This window comes from Jaculus jaculus, chromosome 4 (assembly GCF_020740685.1).
Source record: "Jaculus jaculus isolate mJacJac1 chromosome 4, mJacJac1.mat.Y.cur, whole genome shotgun sequence".
Taxonomy (NCBI): domain Eukaryota; kingdom Metazoa; phylum Chordata; class Mammalia; order Rodentia; family Dipodidae; genus Jaculus; species Jaculus jaculus.
In genome coordinates, this window is record NC_059105.1 from 19329503 (window position 1) to 19351580 (window position 22078).

The following is a 22078-nucleotide window of genomic DNA, read 5'->3' on the forward strand; positions in this document are numbered from 1 at the left end:
GAGATACAGAGAGAGAGAGAGGAGAGACAGAGAAGACAAGACAGAGAGAAGAGAACAAAAGAAAAGACAGAGAATGGGTATACCAAGGCCTCCAGCTGCTTCAGACGAACTCCATATGCATGTACCACCTTGTGTTTCTGGCTCCAGTGTGGGCACTGGGGAATTAAACTTGTGCCATCAGGCTTTTCTTTTTTCTTTTTCTTTTTTCCCCAAGATAGGGTCTCACTCTAGCCCAGGCGGACCTGGAATTCACTATGTATTCTCAGGGTGGCCTCGAACTCACAGCGATCCTCCTATCTTTGCCTCCCGAGTGTTAGAATTAAAGGCATGCGCCACCGTGCTCGGCTTCCCATCAGGCTTTTCAAGCAAGCGACTTAACTGCTGAGCCATCTCTGTAGCCCCTTAGAATTTTAAAAATATTTTTTAAAATATTCTATTCATTAAACTGGGTGTGGTGGCGCATGCCTTTAATTACAGCATTGGGGAGGCAGAGGTAGGATCGTGAGTTGGAGGCCACCCTGACAGTACGTAGTGAATTTCAGGTCAGCCTGAGCTGGAGTGAGACCCTACCTCGGAAAACTAAAACAAAAGAAAAATTATTTATTATTTATTTATCTATGTGAGAGAGAGGGGGAGAGGGAGAGGAAGTTAGAGAGCATTGGTGTACCAGGGCCTCTAACCACTGCAAACGAATTCCAGCTGTATGTACCACCTGTGCATCTGGCTTTGCGTGGGTACTGGGGTTTCAAACCTGGGTCCCTAGGCTCCTTCAGCTTTGCCAGCAAATGCCCTGGCCACTTAGCCATTTTTCCAGCCCCTTAATTATTTTAAATTATTTTAGAAAGAAATACTGACTTAACTTGCAAACAGAGAGAATGAGAATGATGCACCAGGGCCTCTAACCTCTCCAAATGAACTCTAGATGCATGTGCCACTTACTGCATCTGGCTTTACGTGGGTACTGGGGAATCAAACTCCAGACAGGTAGGATTTATAATCCAGCACCTTGAGCGACTGAGCCATATAACCAGCTCTAAGATTTTTTAAATTAAAAGTTAATCTTTTTATATTTAATTTATTTATTTGAGAGAGAAACAAAATGGGTGTGCTGGGGTCTCTAGCCATTGCAAGTGAACGCCAAACTCATATGCCACCTTGTGCATCTGGCTTATGTGGGTACTGGGGAATTGAACCTACTTCTTTTGGCTTTACAGGCAAATGCCTTAACTGCTAGGCCATCTCTCCAGCCCCCTTTTTTAAAAAAAATTATTTACTTATTTATTTGCAAGGGGGCCGAGAGAGAGGTGGGGAGAGGGAGACAAGAAGAGCGCTAGGGCCTCCTGCTGCTGCGAGTACATTCCAGATACATGCACCACTTTTTGCATCTACCTTTACCTGGGTTATTGGGGAATCAGACCCTTGTCTTTAGGTAGGCTTTGCAGGCAAGCATCTTAATCACAGCCACCTCTCCAACCCCAGATTCTTTTTTTTTTTTTAAATTAGATACATGCGCGTACGTACACACACACACAGAGAGAGAGAGAGACAGACATACAGACAGAAAGAGAATGAGAATGTGTGTATGTGTCTGTGTGTGGCGTTGGTGGTGTTGGGTAGGTGTGTTTGTGTGTGTGGCATGGTTTGCATGTGGAGGTCAGTGGACAACACCTTGGTTGGCCCTCATATGTTTAATCTCAGTCTGGATTCGCACTGTATTGCTGTCACCGTCAGCATGGTTCCTAGCTCTTTATGTAAGGTTTGGGGATTGAAATTGGATAATCAGTTTGAGCAGTTAGTGCTTTCTTTGCTGAGCCATGTCTCAATCCTCATCTATGTTTTTTTTTTTTTTTTTTTTTCCTCCTTTTCGAGTTAGGGTCTCACTCTAGCCCAGGCTAACCTGGAATTAACTCTATTCACAGGGTGTCCTTGAACTCACAGTGATCCTCCTACCTCTGACTCCTGAGTGCTGGGATTAAAGGTGTGCACTGCCATAGCTATCTATGATTTGTTTAAATTTTTAAAAAAATTTTTATTAGCATTTTCCATGATTATAAAAAAAATCCCATGTTAATTCCCTCCCTCTCCCACTTTCTCCTTTGAAATTCCATTCTTAAATTTATTTTTATTTGAGAAAGGGAAAGAGAATGGTATAGATAGATAGAAAGAATGGACGCTCCAGTGCCTTCAGCCACTGCAAATGAGTTCCAGATGTGCGTACCACCTTGTGCAGCTGACTTACGTGGGTCCTGGGGAATCGAACCTGGGTTCTTCAGCTTCACGGGCAAATATCTTAAGTGCTACGCCATCTCTCCAGCCCAATCTATGATTTTTTCTAAAAAATGTTTTGTTTATTCATTTGCAAGGCGAGAGTCACACATGGAGAGAGAATGCATGAATAAATGAATGAATATGGGCACATCAGGCCATGTAGCCAATGAAAATGAACTCCAGGTGCACTTATCACTTTGTGCATCTGGCTCCATGTGGGTACTTGGCAATTGAAACAAGTTGTTAGGCTTTGCAGTAAATCTTAACCATTAAATCATCTCTCTGGCCCCCATCTATGATTTTTTTTTTAAATATATTTTTTTAATTATTTATTTATTTATTTGAGAGTGACAGACACAGAGAGAAAGACAGATAGAGGGAGAGAGAGAGAGAGAATGGGCGTGCCAGGGCTTCCAGCCTCTGCAAACGAACTCCAGATGCGTGCGCCCCCTTGTGCATCTGGCTAACGTGGGACCTGGGGAACCGAGCCTTGAACCGGGGTCCTTAGGCTTCACAGGCAAGCGCTTAACCGCTAAGCCATCTCTCCAGCCCCCCATCTATGATTTTTGAGTTAGTAATATTTATGGGTCTTCCTTTCCTACCCATTCATTCACACAACTGCAGTCTGGTTTTGTCCCCACCACACAGTGATCGCCTTCTTGAAAGGCACCAGGACTCCATTGTTGTAGCTAAAGAAGACTTTGCAGTCTCTGGGTGTGGTGGCGCACGCCTTTAATCTCAGCACTTAGGAGGCCAAGGTAGGAAGATTGCCATGAGTTCAAGGCCATGCTGAGAGTACAGAGTGAATTCTAGTTTATCCTTAACTAAAAGTGAGACCCTATCTGGGGGAGGGGGAAAACGACTTTGTAGTCTTTCTAGCTCTCTCTCTCTCTTTAGTCCAACAGTCTGTTCCCCCTTTTTTTTTTTTTTTTTTTTTTTTTTTTGGTTTTTCGAGGTAGGGTTTTACTTTATCTCAAGCTGACCTGGAATTCACTATGTAGTCTCAGGGTGATCTCAAACCCATGGTGATCCTCCTACCTCTGCCTCCCAAGTGCTGGGACTAAAGGTGTGTGCCACCACGCCTGCCAGACTGGCCTTTTTTTTAATGCCAGAGAGAAAGAGAATTGGCATGCCAGGGCCTCTAGCCATTATAGTCGAACTCCAGAGTTGTGTGCCACCTTGTGCACATGTGTGAACTTGCATTTGTGTGTCACCTGTGTGTCTGGCCTACATGGGACATGGAGAGTTGAACATGGGTCTTTAGGCTTTGCAGGCAAGTACCTTAACTGTTAAGCTCTCTTTTCAGCCTCTAAAATTTTATTTATTTATTTGTTTATTTATTTATGTGTGTGAGAGAGACACACACACAGACAGAGAATGGGCATACCAGGTCTCCAGCCACTGCAAACGAACTCTAGCCACATGCACCACCTTGTGCATCTGGCTTATGTGAGTCCTGGGGAATAAAACTTGAGTCCTTAGGCTTCACAAGCATGTGCCTTAACTGCTAATCCATCTCTCCAGCCCTCTGATCACTTTCTTAACCCTGTAAACACATTCAGTTGTGCTGTATATGACAGTTTGGATTGTTAGTGTGTCATGTATGAGTATTAGTGTTTTTCAGCTAGTGTTTCCCTTCCTGTCTCCCTCTTCCTTCTCTGGTATCTTCTTTCCTCTCCATTTCCTATAAAGCCTTTGAAATTCTAGTGACAAATAGTTCCTTTACTAATATCCTTTGGTCTTTTCCTTCCTCTGTGTTATGTAATAAATCTTATTTCCAGTGTCAAGTTATATTGTAATAGTTTCGAAGACACTTTAATTAGCAAGTTAGAATGAAAATTGGTGCTTGCCCAGACAGAAGATACAGTTGTGTCCCAATCAGTGGCAGTTGCAACATGACTTCTATTTAAGATGTATCTTATTTTTAAATTTTTATTTATTCCTATGTGTGTGTGTGTGTGTGTGTGTGTGTGTGTGTGTGTGTGTGTGTGTATGCATGTAATGGCACGTGTGGTGATCAGAGTACAACCTCAAGGTATCTTTGCTTTACTTCTACTTCTACTTGCTTTAGAAGTAGAAGTACTTTCTTAAGAGATAGAGTCTCTTACTACTGGAAGTGACCCCCAATTTATCTGCAAACTTTGGATTCTCCTGGTTCCACTAGGTGCATTTACCACTTTTGTGTCTGGCTTTATGTGGGTGCTGGGGAGGGTTGAACTCTGGTTGGCAGGCTTTGTAAGCAAGTGTCTTTAACTGCTGAGCCATCTTCCCAGCCCTAAGCTGTATTTTAATTTCAGAGAAATTAGAAATGTTCTGCCAGGCATACTGGCACACTTCTTTAGTCCCAGCACTCAGGAAGTAGAGCTAGGAGGATCACTGTGAGTTCGAGGTCACTCTGAGACTACATAGTGAATTCCAGGTCAACCTGGGTTAGAGTGAGATTCTACTTTGAATAAAACAAAAACATAAAAAAAATTAAAAAAAAAAAGGGGGCTGGAGAGATGGCTTAGCAGTTAAGCGCTTGCTTGTGAAGCCTAAGGACCCTGGTTCGAGGCTCGATTCCCCAGGACCCACGTTAGCCAGATGCACAAGGGGGCGCTTGCGTCTGGAGTTCGTTCGCAGTGGCTGGAAGCCAGGCATGCCCATTCTCTCTCTCTCTCTCTCTGTCACTCTCAAATAAATAAAAATGAACAAACAAACAAAAAAAACAAAACTAAAAGGAGTTAGGAATATAGTTCCATGTAGGATGCTTAAGGTTCTGGGTTCAAGCCCCAGCACCATAAGGTGATAGGGGAGCTATTTATAAGGGAATAGTAGAAAATGAAATGTATTTTGTTATTATGTTATTTACTAGTTACTCATTCCCCACTGCTCTAAGACTAAAGAACCATCCTTAATTTGGTCCCTAGTGCCCTGTATAGTCTGCTTCTTTCTTTCTGACTGGCTTCATCTTACGCCATGCCTCTTTCTCAGGTAGGTAGAAAAAGATAAGTTGGAAAGGAAAGGTGAATTTAGTCATTTCTGTTTTGCCTACTGTATTGTTATAAACAGAAATTGAAAAAGCTTACTTTGGTTGGGTAGATGGCTCAGGAATTAAAGGTGCTTGCTTATATAGCTTATTAGCCCTGGTTCAATTCCCTAGTGACTAATGTAAAGTTCTGTGGGTATTTGTTTGTGGCAGCAAGAGATAATGGTGTATAATAACCTCACCCGCCCATGTGAAAATAAATAAAAATGGAAAAACAATATTTAAAAAAATTCATCCTTAAGCCAGGCATGGTGGCACACCCCTTTAGTCCCAGCACTCAGGAGGCAAAGGTAGGAAGATTGCTGTGAGTTGGAGGCCAGCTTGGGACTACAGAGTGAGTTCCAGGTCAGCCTATGGCTAGAATGAGACCCTAACTAAAAAAAAAAAAAAAATCCTCACCCTTGTCAGAGGAGCCTGAGCAGAGCATACTATGTAGCTGTGCTTTCTGACCCGAAATTCTGCACTTAATTGCTTGACAAGATATTTTTCTCTTTAACAGGTTTCTCCACATTAAAAAAAAAATCATTTTAAAAATAAGGATGGCAGCGGAAACTCAGACTCTGAACTTCGGGCCTGAATGGTGAGTTTTCCATTTCATCCTATTTGATATTGGATGACTAATAGAGTAGAAAGTGTGTACCAGTACTTGCATGGTTTTGAGACTTTGCTTCATGTGCATAACTGGAAACTGTCTCTCTCTCAGTAATGAACTGTATTTGGTAAAGGACTGTATTCTCTATCTTACTTAATTTTTTTCTTGAATTGGTTATGTGTCTATAATGCAATTAAAACTCTCTAGTCCCATCACCCTAGACAATTGCTTTTGCTTAGGCCTTTGTATAAGTGCATTATAATTTTATAACGTTTTAATATCTATGTTTTCGCTAAATTGTTGTTTTGTAGGTGCTATTGATGTACTCATTTGAAAAGTAGTTTTAATGGAAATATGTAGTATTATTTTTTTATTGATGGGCTAGACAGTTGGTCCAGAATTATACTGGCTATTAGCAGTAGCCCATCTAGGGTTGAGTGGACATCTGCCATAATAACAATTAATTGGCCTTTGAGTCTCTTACAGATGTGTTTGGACCCCGAATATGGAATTCTCATGGGATTTTGAGATCCATCACATTGTAGTGTGACTTTTTCCCCCTCTTCTTCTTTTTCCCCAAAAGTTGGTGATTGAAGATCCTCTCTTCTGTGGCGTGAATAAAGATAGTCCCTTTTTCAATTCATACTTGGAACAACCCTGTTGGTAATGTCTGAGGCAGTGTCTAAACTAGAACAATTGGACTAGTATCTTAAACATTTTTGATTGTACAAGTAGTGGTCGGTTGATATGACTTCTGTAGTATCTTCATATTTAAGAGCTTATTACCTTATCATAAACATTTATTTGTATATGTAATACCTAGATTTTCTTTATAGTTAGTATTTGGAGACTGAGGAGAAACCACTCTGAAGTTCTGAGAATAACTACAAGTGTACTTTGAGTTTATTAGGCAATGTTGACCTATATAAAGCTGCACCTGTTTTAGTTATTATTCTATATTTAAAGAAGAATTTTCTTATTACCAATCAGTCTGTTTATAGCAAATCAGAAATGATTGATTGATAGAAGAGAAAGATATCTTCATTATTACACCATCCTTGGAAATCACTGTAAATATTGTGGTGTATTTTTCCAGGTGGTTTTATGTATCGTATTGTGTATATGTACATTTGTTTTCACAAAATGAGATCATACTGTACATTCAGTTTTGTAACCTTTTAAAAAAATAACTAAATCAAGACATCTTTCAATAAATTTCTATTCTATTAAATGGTTGCAATGTATGGATGTACCATCATTTATTTAAGTAGTTTTCCAGATGTAGCATATAAATGCTACTCTCAGCTTTTTGTTACTATAAAATATTATAAAATAACATTCTTATAAAAGTAACATTCTTAGAGCTAAATCTTTATTCACACCTTATTAATTTGTTTGGCTAGGTGAATTTAGGCAGGCAAGTGCCTTAACCACTGAGCCATCTCTTTAGCTCCAGCTAAGTGGATTTAAATTCATATAGTTCACATTATAAGCCATTGGAGGGGGTGCTTGTGGGGTGGGGGTTGTATTTGAGGTCAGTTCTCATTGTAGTCCATGCTTGACTGGAATTCACTGTGTAGTCTCAAGATGGCCTTGAACTCACAGTTTTCCTTCTACATCAACCTTACAGGTGCTTGGGTTAAGGGCATCATGCCTGGTTTGTAAACCATTTTGTGTGCAGCTGTTCTGCCATAATTTTTAACTGCTCACCATGAGTTTGAGGCCAATCTGGGCTATAGAGCGAGATCCAGGTAAGCCGGACTAGAGTGAGACCCTGCCTCAAAAAATCCAAACCATGGGCATGGAGAGATGGTTTAGTAGTCTAGGTGCTTGCCTATAAAGTCTAAGGACCCAACTTTGATTCCCCAGAACCCACATAAGCCAGATGCGTATTGTGGCGCATGCATCTAGAATTCATTTGTAGTGGCTCTGGCATGTCATATTCTCTTTTTTCTCTCTGAAATAAATCAATAAAATTAAAGTCAGCCTAATCTTTACAAATTAAAAAAGAAAACCTCAAACATCAACAAAAAATATAAATAAAATCATAAGTAATTAAGAAGTTTTTTCTTCCCCTTAAAAACATCACAATGATAATAAGTAACGAAAAAGTAAAGCCAGAAATTTAGTCAAAACAAAAAAGAAAAAACTCATGGAAGTTGTTAATTATATTTATATTTATTATATTTAAAAAAATAAAAGAATCTGTTCACATTTACCCTTTTGCCTTACATCATGGGTCTGCACAAGGCCTGTGGGAGAGTAAATAAAGGTTTTTTGTTTGTTTGTTTTAGAGGTAGGGTCTTACTGTTGCCCACACTGATCTAGAACTCAGTTTGTGGCTCCAGGCTGGCCTCAAACTCAAAGCAGTCCTCCTCCCTTTGTCTCCTGAGTGCTAGGATTAAAAGTGTATGCCACTATGCCTGACTATGGCAAGGCTGAACAGATACCAGAGGCCATCTAGCTCAGTATTCACTCCTTGGTCTTTTACAGAAAGCTTGTTTCCTGTGCCCTACCTACAGCATAGGTTACCAAACATTAAAATGACTTGCAGGCATCTCTTTGTTATTGATCCATTCTGTCGATAACCCCTTACATACATGTCCTCCTTTTCTCTTGGTACTCTGAAGTTATGTATTTTTTTGAATTCTGAGGTAGGGGCTCACTCTAGCCCAGGATTACTTGGCACTTTGTAGTCCTAGACTAGCCTCAAAACTTGCAGTGATCCTCTTACTTTGGCTTCCTGAGTGCTATTACTAAAGATGTGCACAATACACCTGGCTGAAGTTTTTCCTGATGATGTTTTGTTGACAAGTGTTTTGCACAAGTGCTGATAAATTGAGGGAGCCTTAGCAGAGTTCATTATCATTCCTTTCTTCAACTAGTTGGTAAGTTGTTACATGTGTAGCCCTGCAAGCATTGGCACTTAGGGATCTTCCCCCATAAACTGGAAGTGTGCACTTTCTTGCTTTGTGCCGTCCTTGAAAATTCTTTTCAGCAAAGGGAATTACTGAGGCCCTTCAAAACAAAACAAAACAAAAACCAAAGTAATCCTAAACTAGCAAGCTACATTATTAGTGATTAGAATTACTAGAGATTGCTGTTATATTCTTCTGCATGTATTATGTTCATTGAGGTAAGAAGCTCTGTACATAGGAATCAAGGTTTTGAACCATTACATTGAGTCAGTTTGTAACTCTGAACCATACAGAAACATTTAGTGACATGCTTTTTTTAAAACTAAGGATATCATCATCCTTGTAATAAATAATGTAAAACATAATGTCTCCTAAGAGATACATACAATGAAGAAATCTATCTGTGTCTGAGATAGTTGTAATGATGAAAGCTTTACAATTAGTGGAGAGGTTCCACATCTGTAGGCTTGGACTAATAATAAGTCAATGGAATTAGCACACTGTAGTAGATGATCTGTTTAGCACGAAGAAATGTATCATGGAATCACTGAGACAGTTTAAAAGGATGCTGTAGATTTAATGAAGAAGCCAATCATTTCTGGGAATAAAAAAATTCACTTTTTAAATGCCTTCAAACGCAAGACTTTTGACTTTAGACTTTTCTGACTTTGCAACTCATCCCTTGTTCTCTTCTAACTCCTTCCCTGGTCTATATGAAAATGTGACATGTCAAATACTCTACATATTTTCTTATTTATAACTCATCTGCCTCCTTGCATTAGACTGTGAGCTCCATTGAGGGCAGGTATTTGCTCCTTATTCTTGTATAGCTTGTTTATTGTTGTATTGCCAGTGCCTGACTCTAGGTACTCAATAAATGTTGTGAAATGAACCAGTTAATTGTTGGAACATAAAATTGTTCTCAGTGTTTTGCTGTTGTAAATAAGTTGTACACACACCCTGAATGGTATTGTTTTTATTCTTCTCGTTTTCCTTGGATTAATTCCTTTGAAGTGGAATTATTAAATTACATTGTTTTGGAAGGTTTAGATGAGGTTTGGACAGATTGACCACCACATTATTAGAATTCCTCTGTGGAATTACTTCGTTCCTGACAGACTGCTTTAGGTTCTATCTTTTTTTTTTTTCCCCAAGGTAGGGTTTCACTCTGGCTCAGGCTGACCTGGAATTCACTATGTAGTCTCAGGGTGGCCTCAAACTCTCAGTGATCCTCCTACCTCTGCCTCCCGAGTGCTGGGATTAAAGGCGTGCGCCACCACGCCTGGCTCAATCTTTTTTTAAAATTATTCATGTGACAGATGAGGGGAGGAGAGAGGGAGTGTGTGTGTGTGTGTGTGTGTGTGTGTTTGTATGTGTAGGTACGCTAGAGCCTTTTACTGTTGCAAATGACCTCCAGATGCATACGCCACTTTGCATCTGGCTTTACATGGGTACAGGGGAATTTAACCAGGGCTATCAGGCTTTGCAGGCAAGTGCCTTTTAGTACTGAACCATCTCTCCAGCCCCACATGTCTTCCTTCTGCTTTCCTTTTTTAAGAAAGTACATTTATTGATTTGCAAGGAGGAGGGTTGGAGGGAAAGAGAATGGGCACCATGGCTTCCAGCTACTGCAGACGGACTCCAGCTGCATGTGCTGCTTTGTGCATCTGGCTTTATGTGGGTATTGAGGAATTGAACTCAGGTTATTAGGCTTTGCAGGCAAGTACCTTAACTGCTGAGCCATCTCTCTAGCCCTGTTTTTTTATTTTTTTTTTAAGTGTTTTTTGGTTTTTCAAGGTACGGTTTCCCTCTAGCCCAGGTTAATCTGGAATTCACTTTGTAGTCTCAGAGTGGCCTCGAACTCATAGAGATTCTTCTACCTTTGCCTCCCGAGTGCTGGCATTAAAGGCATGTGCCACTATGCCAGTCTTTTTGTTGTTGTTGTTGTTTATTTTCTTTATTTAAGAGCGACAGACGGAGAGAGAAAGAGGGAGGGAGAGAGAGAGAGAGAGAGAGAGAGAGAGAGGAGATAAAGGATGCGCCAGGGCCTCTAGCCACTGCAGAGGAACTCCAGATGCCAGACGCGTGCGCCCCTTTATGCATCTGGCTAATGTGGGTCCTGGGGAACCAGGCCTCGAATTGGGGTCCTTAGGCTTCACAGGCAAGTGCTTAACCGCTAAGCCATCTCTCCAGCCCCCCCTCCCCTTTTAATGGTACTGGGCCTTCAATCTAGGGCTTTAAGTGTGCTAGTCCAGGAATCACCTCTGAGCCATTTCCCCTAGCACAGAATATTGTTTGTCCCAGTAACAGAATCTCCTATTCCAGAAAATATGGAGGAAACAGTAGTATAGAAGAAAACAGAAAAAGTCTAAATTATCCTTAGTCCTACTACTCAAAGAACCTTTGCTAATACTGGTTTGCATCCTATTCTTTATTTCTTTGCAAATATATTCTTCAAGGCATTAAAAAAATCTTGCTGGGGACTGGAGAGATGGCTCAGCAGTTAAGGTGTTTGCTGCAAAGCCTAATAACCCAGATTGACTTCCCCAGCATCCATTTAAAGTCAATTACACAAAGTGGCACATGCATCTGGAGTTCATTTGCAATAGCTGAAGGCCCTGGCTTGCCCATTCTCCCTTCTCTCTGTTTCTGTCTTCTTACCAATAAAAATATTTAATAATATATAACTTAAGAAATCTTTCTAGGCATGGTGGCACATGCCTTTAATCCCAGAGGAAGCGATAGGAGGATCACTGAGTTTAAGGGCAGCCTGGGACTACAGAGGGATTTGCAGGTCAGCCTGGACTAGAGTGAGACCTTGCCTCAAAATCAAATGAACAAGAAAAATAAAAGTCTTAAGCATTTAAAAATAATCTTAAAAATTTTTTTTGTTTATTTGTATTTATTTATTTGAGAGTGACAGAGAGAAAGAGGCAGACACAGAGAGAGAATGGGTGCGCCAGGATTTAAAAATAATCTTAAGGCTCAAAAATGTACTCAGATAAAGACTATTATAGGGAGAGTAATTGTAGATAGCTGCTTTTATGGGGAAGGAACATAGAAAACTTGCATAGGGTTTCTTTTATTAATATACTCCTAAAGAGGTCTTCACTTATAAAAGAGGGAGGTACATTTTCTGCTTCTGGAGCAGTATAAGTCTGTTAGAATGGTTCCCATTTTGTGATTCTCTTCTCCTGTATGTGTCTGCCTTAGGAAAGAGCTAGTTTCACTCTTATAAACACTTGGTTTCTTCATCTGGGAAAGCCCAGTGTTGAGCTTAGTGTACCAGAGGTAGGCCCTCCGTAAATTGCTTTTGAAAAGGGTCGGATGAATGGGATGGGCCAAGAGAATGTAAACCTGAGATTTCTAGCTTATTAAACATAATCTTTCTGGGGACAATGGGAGGAATTTTGTAGGATGGAACATGTGACTTCTAGTTTTCAAAAAGGGTCAAAGGGGTAGTGAACTAAAAATGCTGTGAGTTAGATGTTATTCATATTTATTAGAGAGTGGGGTGGGAATATATATGAATATGGAGAGAGAGAGAATATATATGAATATGGGCATGCCAGGACCTCTGACCACTGCAAATGAACTGTAGGCACATAAGCCACCATGTGCATCTGGCTTATGTGGGTACTGAGGAATCTAATGTGGGTCCTTAGGCTTTGCAGGCAAGCACCTTAACTGCTAAGCCATCTTTCCATTCGAATGCATTTAAAAAAATTTTTATTTATTTATTTAATAGAGAAAGAGGGAGAGAGAAAGAGTGCACTAGGGCCTCTAGCCACTGCTAATGAATTCCAGATGTGTGCACCCTCTTGTGCTTCTGGCTAATGTGGGTCCTGGGGAATCGAACCTGGGTCCTTTGGCTTTGCCGGCAAACTCCTTAACTTCTAAGCTATCCCTCCAGTCCCTGAGAGTGTTATTTTTTTATTTTCCTTTTTCAAAGTAGGGTTTCACTCTAGCTCAGGCTGACCTAGAATTCACTCTGTAGTCTCAGAGTGGCCTTGAACTCACCGGATCCTCCTACCTCTGCTTCCCAAATACTGGGATTAAAGGCGTGTGCCACCATGCCCGGCTCCAAGAGTGTATTTTTTTTTCTTTTTTTCAAAAACGATTTTTTTTTTTTTTAATTTGACAGAGAGGGCAGGAAAGAGGGAGAGATAGAGAGAATGGGTACACCAGGGCCTCCAGCCACTGTAAATGAACTCTAGACATATGTGCCACCTTGTCCATGTGCTTTTACATGGGTACTGGGGAATCAAACCTTGTACCTTTGGCTTTTCAGGCAAGTACCTTAACTGCTAAGCCATCTCTCCAGCCCTATTACATGTTTCGTTTTTTTTCCCTCAATTTTTATTAACATTTTCCATGATTATAAAAAGTATCCCATGATAATACCCTCCCTTCCCCCCCCCCCACCTTCCCCTTTGAAATTCCATTCTTTATCATACCCCTCCCCATCTCAATCAGTCTCTCTTCTATTTTGATGTCATGGTCTTTTCCTCCTCTTATGATGGTCTTGTGTAGGTAGTGTCAGGCACTATGAGGTCATGGATATCCAGGCCATTTTGTGTTTGGAGGGAGCACGTTGTAAGGAGTCCTACCCTTCCTTTGGCTCTTACATTATTTCCACCAATTCCAAGAGTGTTTTTTTTTTTAAATTTTTATTAACATTTTCCATGATTATAAAATATATCCCATGGTAATTCCCTCTATTTTTAAAAACATTTCTTTATTGAGAGAGTGTCAGAGGCAGCCAGAGGGAGAATGAGAATGAGCATGCGTAAACCAAGGCCTCCTGCCAGTGCAAATGAACTGCAGATGCATGTGCCACCCTGTGCATGTGGTTTTACATGGACACTGGGAATCAAACCTGGACTTTAGGTTTTGCGAACAAGCACCTAAATCACTGAATCATCTCTCAAGAGTGGAGGGTACAAGAGAAAATCAAGGCTCATTCAGGTTTATTTTTGGGGACGGGGAGGGGGTTCTTGCTCTTGCTCAGGCTGACCAGGAATTCACACCTGGGACTCACAGGCTGGCCTCAAAATCACAGTGATCCTCCTATCTCTGCTTCCCAAGAGCTGGGATTAAAGGCATGCGTTGCCACTCCTGGCTTCAAAGGACATTTTATCAAGTATTTCCTGCATTCTAATTCTCATGTCTGCAGCTCCTTCCTCCAGCACTCTTTCTAGCCTTCTGTGAACATTATGCTACTCTCCTATTCTTCCCAGCTAACCTTTCTTTCAAGAATTTCTTTTATCCTTATTGCTTAAAAAGGTTAGGAAAAATAATTCTGCATAGCATAGAAAGCATGTTTTAAAGACCAGGAGGTAAATAAAATGATTAAGAGAGGAGCTTCAAGATGTTTGCCTTTTCTATAATGTTAAATGTGGGAGAGATGAGCCTTTTTATGTAAAAAGTTTGGGTTTTGTTTGGCCATTGTGTGCCAACAAACTGGAGAGAGTTTTATTCAGACTTTCATTTGAAATAACTTACTGTGAGGGTGCCATTGCAGAAAATGAGCAAGAATTGGTTATTGAAAATCAAGAGATGGCTTGAGATTTAAAATTCTGTAAGTCATAGTGATTATAGCATGTGGGAGAAGGTGAGATTTGAAGGACAAATGACAACCTCTGGAAATAGAGGTGACGAAGTGGTAGGGATGAAAAGGTTGTTGATAGGTAAAGTTTGGGGCATATTGGTTTCAGTGGGCTACATATGGTTGTGTATGAATCTGTCTCTCAAAGGGAAGTCAGAGCTGGACTTGAGAATCATGAGCTTACTTGATTCAAAAATGTGATGTTCCAGATTGCTGGATTTAACAGCATTTAACAAGTGAAGGTTTGGAGGGAGTATATCATTTTGGGAGCCCTGTTTCTGGATCCCACCAGTGTTAAACTGATCTCCATGTAGGAAGGGAAGTGAAGGCTGTGAAGTTACAAACATTTCTCCTGGGTTTGGCAGTGTTGAGGTTGTTGATGAACTTTTCAAAGCAAGGGATGGTGAGAGAAGCACTGGCTTTTGAAGTAGCAAGGAAGTAAGGTTTTTCTGTACCCTTCTTTTGTAGTGATGGGGCTGGAACCAAGGGCCGTGGCCAAACACCTTGTCAAGGAGTTACATTCTCAGCACTTTGAGCTGGATTTTTTTTTTTTTTTTTCTTTTTGTGTTTCGAGGTAGGGTCTCACTCTAGCCTAGGCTGACCTGGAATTCACTATGGAGTCTCAGGGTGGCCTCGAACTCCTTCTGCCTCCTGAGTGCTGGGATTAAAGGCGTGCGCCTTCATGCCCAGCCACCTTGAGCTTTTCTTCTCTTTAAATTGCGGTTGTTAGGAAGCTTAAGTGAAATTCATTGACCTAACATATGTACATGTTTCCCAACTTGATTTCTCCGAAGCAGACAGCCCCACTGTTTTCAGGAAAGCACCCAGCTAGCTCTATGATATTCCAATGGCAGCAATTTCCTGGAAGGTCCTTCAGAAGTGGTTGGGTCACTCCATCATGGGTTTATTGTTCCCTTGCCTGGTTAAACCAGTTCTTTGCATTCAAACTAAATGAATCTCTAAGGCCAAGAGTAATTTGAAAGCAAACAAAGACCATCTCAGTGGTAATGAGCACTCCCAGCACCAAGTTGTGAATGCCTTGGAGAAATGGTTGATTCTGCATCCGAGGCACAAAATAATACAAGATGAGCTGGGAAGATTTTGACATATTAGATAGAAAAGGATACAGAAGCCATCTGAAGAGTCTTTCCTGGTCCAAGACAAAACAGGGTGAACGTTGTTAGAGAATTGCAGTGAGTTGAAATATCCAGAAGAAAATACCTTGCCGGGTTTGGAGGAGGATAGTGTCATCAGCTATAATTTTGAAAATAGAGTTGAGGTATTTTCCTTCCTTTCCTATACAGACTTGAGCATTGAGTTCCAAATAGCTTAAGAGGTAAGTATCTCTGTGTACAAGGCATGATAGACTGAAATCACTCTGCAACAACTTTGTGAGCTTAGGGATCCAATATGGATTACCAGTTGCTGCTGGCATCACAGAAACACCTAGCACTTGGTACCTCTTGGTGAATCATACATAGCAGATGGGAAGCATTGCTAAAGGAATAGAACTGACATCAAGTCCCTGTGCCCAGTTGCCAGTTTACACAAATGCAGAGGACAGAGAAGCTTGTAAAATAACAGGGACAAAACCAGCAAATCTAGAATTCTAAAAAGTCCCTATCTTTTTGGGATAATCAGTACCGACAGAATAAATGATAACCTGTAGATTTCCCTAAAATTAGCATCAAAGGAGCCTTAGATGGGGTGGCACAAAGCCAGATTGACCATGGAATGAGTGTTTGGTACATGTGACTTCATGATATGTTTCTTGGTGTTTTTATGATTAAAATTGTCCATAATATGTTTTAAAATTTATTTTATTTCAGAAAGGGAAGAGAGAAAGTCAGAGAATGGGCGTGCTAGGGCCTCTAGTCACTACAAATGAACTCCAGACACATGTGCCACCTTGTGCACCTGGCTTAACGTGGGTACTGGAGAATCAAACCTGGGTCTGGGAAATCAAACCTGGGCCATCTGCCTTTATAAGAAAGTTCCTTTAACTGCTAAGCCATCAATCTCTCCAGTCCCATAATATTTTTTCAAATAAAGGAAGGTTAAACTGGGCATGGTGGTGCATGCCTTTAATCCCAGTACTCGGGAGGCAGACATAGGAGGATCCCATGAGTTTGAGGTCATCCTGAAACTCCATAGACAATTCCAGGTCAGCCTGAGCTAGTGTGAGACCCTACCTTGAAAGGAAAAAAAAAAAAAAAATGAAGGTTAAGAAGATAGAAACATTGAAAATAATCACTACAGTCTCACTTCACTAATGTCTTTCCCTCTTTTACTTTTTTTTTTTTGTTTTTTTTGAGGTAGGGTCTCAGGCTAGCCCAGGCTGACCTGGAATTCACTATGTAGTCTCAGGGTGGCCTCGAACTCACGGCGATCCTCCTACCTCTGTCTCCCAAGTGCTGGGATTAAAGGCGTGCGCCACCACTCCCGGCTCCTTTTTTACTTTTTAATAAGTTATTTATTTGCAAGTGGGGTGGGAAGCACCAGGGCCTCTTTCCACCGTGAAAGAACTCCAGTTGCTTGTGCTGCTTTGTGCACCTGTCTTTACATGGGTACTGGGCAATCGAACCTGGGTTGTTAAGCTTTGCAGGCTTATGCCTCAACTGCTGAGCCCCCTTCCCCCTTTTAAAGTAGTGTTCCAGAGTTCACTTTCATTTCATCTCATTTATTTGAGGGTCAGAGAGAATGGGTTTGCCAGGGCTTCTAGCCCCTTGCAGAGGAGCTCTAGATGCATGTGCCACCTTGTGCATCTGGCTTATGTGGGTACTGTGGAATCAAATCGGGGTCATTAAGCTTTGCAGGTAAGCACTTTAACTGCTAAGCTGACTCTCCAGCCCAATTTTTTTTTTTTTTTTTGGGGGGGGTTGCTGGTTTTTGGTTTTTCGAGGTAGGGTCTCGCTATAGCTCAGGCTGACCTGGAATTCACTCTGCAGTCTCAGGGTGACCTTGAATTTGTGATACTCCTACCTCTGCCTCCCTAGTGCTCTGATTAAAGGCATACTCCACCGCACCTGGCTAGACATTTGTTTTTACTTTAAAAATAAATTCATTAATTTATTTGAGAGAGAGAGAAAGAGGGAGGTAGAGAGAATGGGCACATGAAGTCTTCCAGCCACTGCAAACGAACTCAACGCATGCACCACCATGTGCATCTGGCTTATGTGGGTAATGGTGAATCAAACCTGGGTCCTTAGGCTTTACAGGCAAGTGTCTTAACTCCTAAGCCATCCCTTTGGCCCCATATAGACATTTTATTTATTTATTTGACAGAGGAAGGGAGGGGAGGGGGAATTAGTGCAGTAACTAGACTATAGCTCACCTTACTGTGGTCCTTGCATGCCCTAAGACCTGATCCCAGGTGGAGGCAAGAGGACCAAAAGTTCAGGGTCATTCTTGGCTATATACTGTGTTTGTGGCCAACCTGGGGTATATGAGACTATGTGTATCACACATATACACATACATATGCTCTCTCCCCCTCCTCTTATTTTACTAGGAATCAAATCTATTAGCTGCTAACCTGAGATAACATTATTATTAGTTTTTTAAAATACTTTTTGTTCATTATTTATTTATTTATTTGAGAGCGACAGACACAGGGAGAAAGACTGATAGAGGGAGAGAGAGAGGCGCGCCAGGGCTTCCAGCCACTGCAAACGAACTCCAGACACATGCGCCCCCTTGTGCATCTGGCTAACGTGGGACCTGGGGAACTGAGCCTCGAACCTGGGTCCTTAGGCTTCACAGGCAAGCGCTTAACCGCTAAGCCATCTCTCCAGCCCTGAAATACATGATTTAATAATTAAAATAGTTCCTTTCTTCTAGTTCATTCCTTAGGGGCAGTGTCTATTATCAGCTTGGAATATACATATACATATATATTTCTTCTGAGCAGTAAACATAGTTTTAACTTTTTTGTCCTTGTATACTTAACTGTATTTTCAAATTCTTTCCACTGATTATTAATTGCTTGTATTATATATTATGAAATATGATATGCATATGGAATATAAATTACAATAAACAATGTGCTCATGAACAATTTATACACACACACATATATAAGAGCATTACAGGTACAACTACAGCCTTTCAGGTATAACTGGATATTATTTTTGTTAAATCCATAGTATTTTCTGTGCTTTTATTACATATTGTAGTATAACTAGTTCAAACCTATTTGTGGGTACAAGTTATCTGTTTTCCCTTTTTGGTTTTTTGAGGTAGGGTCTCACCCTAGCCCAGGCTGACCTGGAATCCATCTTTTTTTTGTTTTTGTTTTTGCTTCTTTGAGGTAGCGTTTCATTGTAGCTCAGGGTGACCAGGAATTCATTATGTAGTCTCAGGGTGGCCTTGAACTCTCAGCGGTCCTCCTACTTCTGCCTCCTGAGTGCTGGGATTAAAGCCGTGTGCCATCATGTTCTACTGTTTTTGATTTTGTTTTTTCTTTAGTTTTTTAAGGTAGGGTCTCACACTAGGTCAGGGTGGCCTTGAACTCACAGCAGTCTTCCTATTTCTGCCTCCTGAGTGCTGGAATTAAAGGTGTGCATCACCATGCCTGGCTGTAAAGGTTATATCTTTACTATTTATTTATTTATTTATTTTTGGTCTTTCTTTCTTTCTTTCTTTCTTTCTCTCTCTCTCTCTCTCTCTCTCTCTTTCTTTCTTTCTTTCTAGCGACAGACACAGAGAGAAAGACAGATAGAGGGAGAGAGAGAGAATGGGCGCGCCAGGGCTTCCAGCCTCTGCAAACGAACTCCAGACGCGTGCGCCCCCTTGTACATCTGGCTAACGTGGGACCTGGGGAACCGAGCCTCGAACTGGGGTCCTTAGGCTTCACAGGCAAGCGCTTAACCGCTAAGCCATCTCTTCAGCCCTATTTTTTTTTGGTTTTTCAAGATAGGGTTTCACTCTAGCTCAAACTGACCTGGAATTCATCATGTAGTCTCAGGGTGGCCTCAAATTCATGGTATCCTCCCTCCCACCTGACAACTTCTATACTTACAATAAACCACGATATTTCCTTCCTGTTCCCCATTTTCCCTTTCACAACTCAGCTCTCCATCATATCTCCTCCCTTTCTCCATTATTCTCTTTTTTAATTTTTATGTCAGTGTTTTTTTCTCCTATTATGAGGTACTTGTGAAAGTATTGCTAGGCTCTGCAGGGTCATGGATATTGAGGCCAGTTTCTGTCTGGACAGTTGCATTATAAGGAGTGGTGCCCTTCCCTTGGCTCTTACATTCTTTCCACCACCTCTTCCAGAATGGATCCTGAGCCTTGGAGGGTGTGATAGAGATGTTTCAGTGCTGAGCACTCCTCCATCACTTCTCAGCACTATGTTTCCTTTTGGGTCATCCCAGTGGTCACTGCCACCTGAAAAGAGAAGCTTCTCTAACCAAAAGTCAGAGTAGCATTAATCAAAAGTACTTTTCTTAAGTGTAATTTATGATATTTAGTTTTTTGTTTTATTTTGTTTGAGGCAAGTCCAACAAACTGCCTTTTTTTTTTTTTTTTTTTTAATGCGAGAGAGGGAGTGAGTGAGAGAAGGAATTGGCACTCCAGGGCCTCCATCTGCTGCAATTGAACTCCAGATGTGTGTGCCCCCTATGCACATGTGTGACATTGCATGCTTGCGTCACTGCATCTGTCTTATGTGGGACCTAGAGAGTGGAACATGAGTCCTTAGGCTTTGCAGGCAAGCACCTTAACTGCTAAGCCATCTCTCCAACCCAATCTTGGTTTTTTTTTTTTTAACAATTGTTTTTTTTTTTTTTTTTTTGGTTGGTTTTGTTTTTCAAGGTAGGGTATTGCTTTAGCCCAGGCTGACCTGGAATTCACTATGTAGTCCTACCTCTGCCTCCTTGAGTGTTGGGACTAAAAGTGTGTGCCATCTCGTGTAATTTTTTTTTTTTTTTTTTGAGGTAGCCCAGACTGTCCAGGAACTCTCTCTGAAGTCTCAGGCTGTCCTTAAACACACAACAATCTTCCTACTTATGCCTCTCAAGTGCTGGGATTAAAGGTGTGTGCCACCATACCATGCAGAAAATGTCATGTTGATCAGAGGAGAATGGATAAATACATTGCATGTATAGTCATACATTGAGATAAATATTAGCCATAAACTAATATGAATTCTTTTTTATATATTATATATTTATTAGAGTCAGAGAAAGGGAGGGGGGAGAGGGAGAGAGAGCGAGCGCCAGGGCTTCTGGCCACTGCAAATGAATTCCAGATGTGCGCCCCTTGTGCATCTGGTTAACATGGGTCCTGGGGAATCAAACCTGGCTCCTTTGGCTTTACTTGCAAATACCTTAACTGTTAAGCCATCCATCCAGCCCTAATATGAACTCTTGATGCACACATTATTTAATTTTTTTCTTTTTGGATTTTTTGAGATAGGGTTTCACTCAAACTGACTTGGAACTCCCTCCTTAGTCCCAGGCTGCCCTTCAACTGACAGCGATCCTTCTACCTCTGCCTCTCAAGGGCTGGGATTAAAGATGCACACCACTATGCCTGGCCCTGCACATTAAATTTTATGTTAAATATTTACTACATGCACTTAAAATAGTGCATTTTGTACTGTTTCATTTAAGCACAAGCAGTAGTGATAGAACCCCAGACTACAATGGCTTTGATAGGGTGTCATTCAAGGATTTATCAAACATCAGATTTATTGAACTGCATACTCAATATGTATACTTTTCACTGACTGTAAACATAAATTATACTTCAATAAAAAGACTAAATGAGAGATGAAGAGATGGCTTAGTAGTTAAAGCTCTTGCCTGTAAAACCTAAGCACCCATGTTTGATTCTCCAGTATACTTAAGCCAGATGCAGAAGGTGTCACATACCTCTGGAGTTCATTTGCAGTGGCTTAAGTCCCCGGTGTGCCCACTCTCCTTACTCTGTCTCTTTCTCTTAAATAAATAAATGAGGGCTGGAGAGATGGCTTAGCGGTTAAGTGCTTGCCTGTGAAGCCTAAGGACCCCAGTTCGAGGCTCGATTCCCCAGGACCCACGTTAACCAGATGCACAAGGGGTCGCACACATCTGGAGTTCGTTTGCAGTGGCTGGAGGACCTGGCATGCCCATTCTTTCTCTCCCTCTCTCTCTGCCTCTTTCTCTCTATGTCACTCTCAAATAAATAAATAAAATTAAGAAAATATTAAAAAAACTTAATTTCTTAAAAATAATAAATAAATGAAACTTAATGATACTCTGCAGAAAATTGGCAGTGGTCTTTGAGATGAGTAATTAGTATTTTTTTTTTTTTTTTTGAGAGAAAGAGGCAGAGAGAAAGAAAAAGAGAGAGGGAGAGAGAATGAATATGGGCATGCCAGGCTAACTTTGAACTCTATAGCTTCAGGCTGGCCTTGAACTCATTGTGATCCTTTTACCTCTGTCTCCCAAGTACTGGGATTAAAGGTGTGTGCCACCACGCCTGGCCTTTACAACGGCTTTTGCTTACAAACTACCAGGAAAAAAAAATCTTAGAAAAGATACTGCTTCCTCTTCCTAGACATATACTTTGTAATGCACTTAGAAACACAGCGGTATCTTTGTGTTTCCACTAGATGGGAGAGTCAGTAGGCCAAACCCAGTACTTGGTGGATTTGTCAAAACTAATCAGTTTATAAT

The 22078-nt window shown here is 41.0% G+C and overlaps 1 protein-coding gene across 4 annotated transcripts in view; it reads left to right on the forward strand.

Moving 5' to 3' along the window:
- Positions 1–22078, forward strand: part of Gigyf2 (GRB10 interacting GYF protein 2) — a 187674-nt gene that overhangs the window by 38982 nt on the left and 126614 nt on the right. For all 4 annotated transcript variants that reach the window (XM_045147291.1, XM_045147288.1, XM_045147289.1 and 1 more), the window contains exon 3: positions 5796–5876. In XM_045147291.1, the coding sequence (XP_045003226.1) occupies positions 5836–5876 (41 nt within the window). In that variant the 5' untranslated portion in view covers positions 5796–5835. The remainder of the gene's footprint in view (positions 1–5795; positions 5877–22078) is intronic.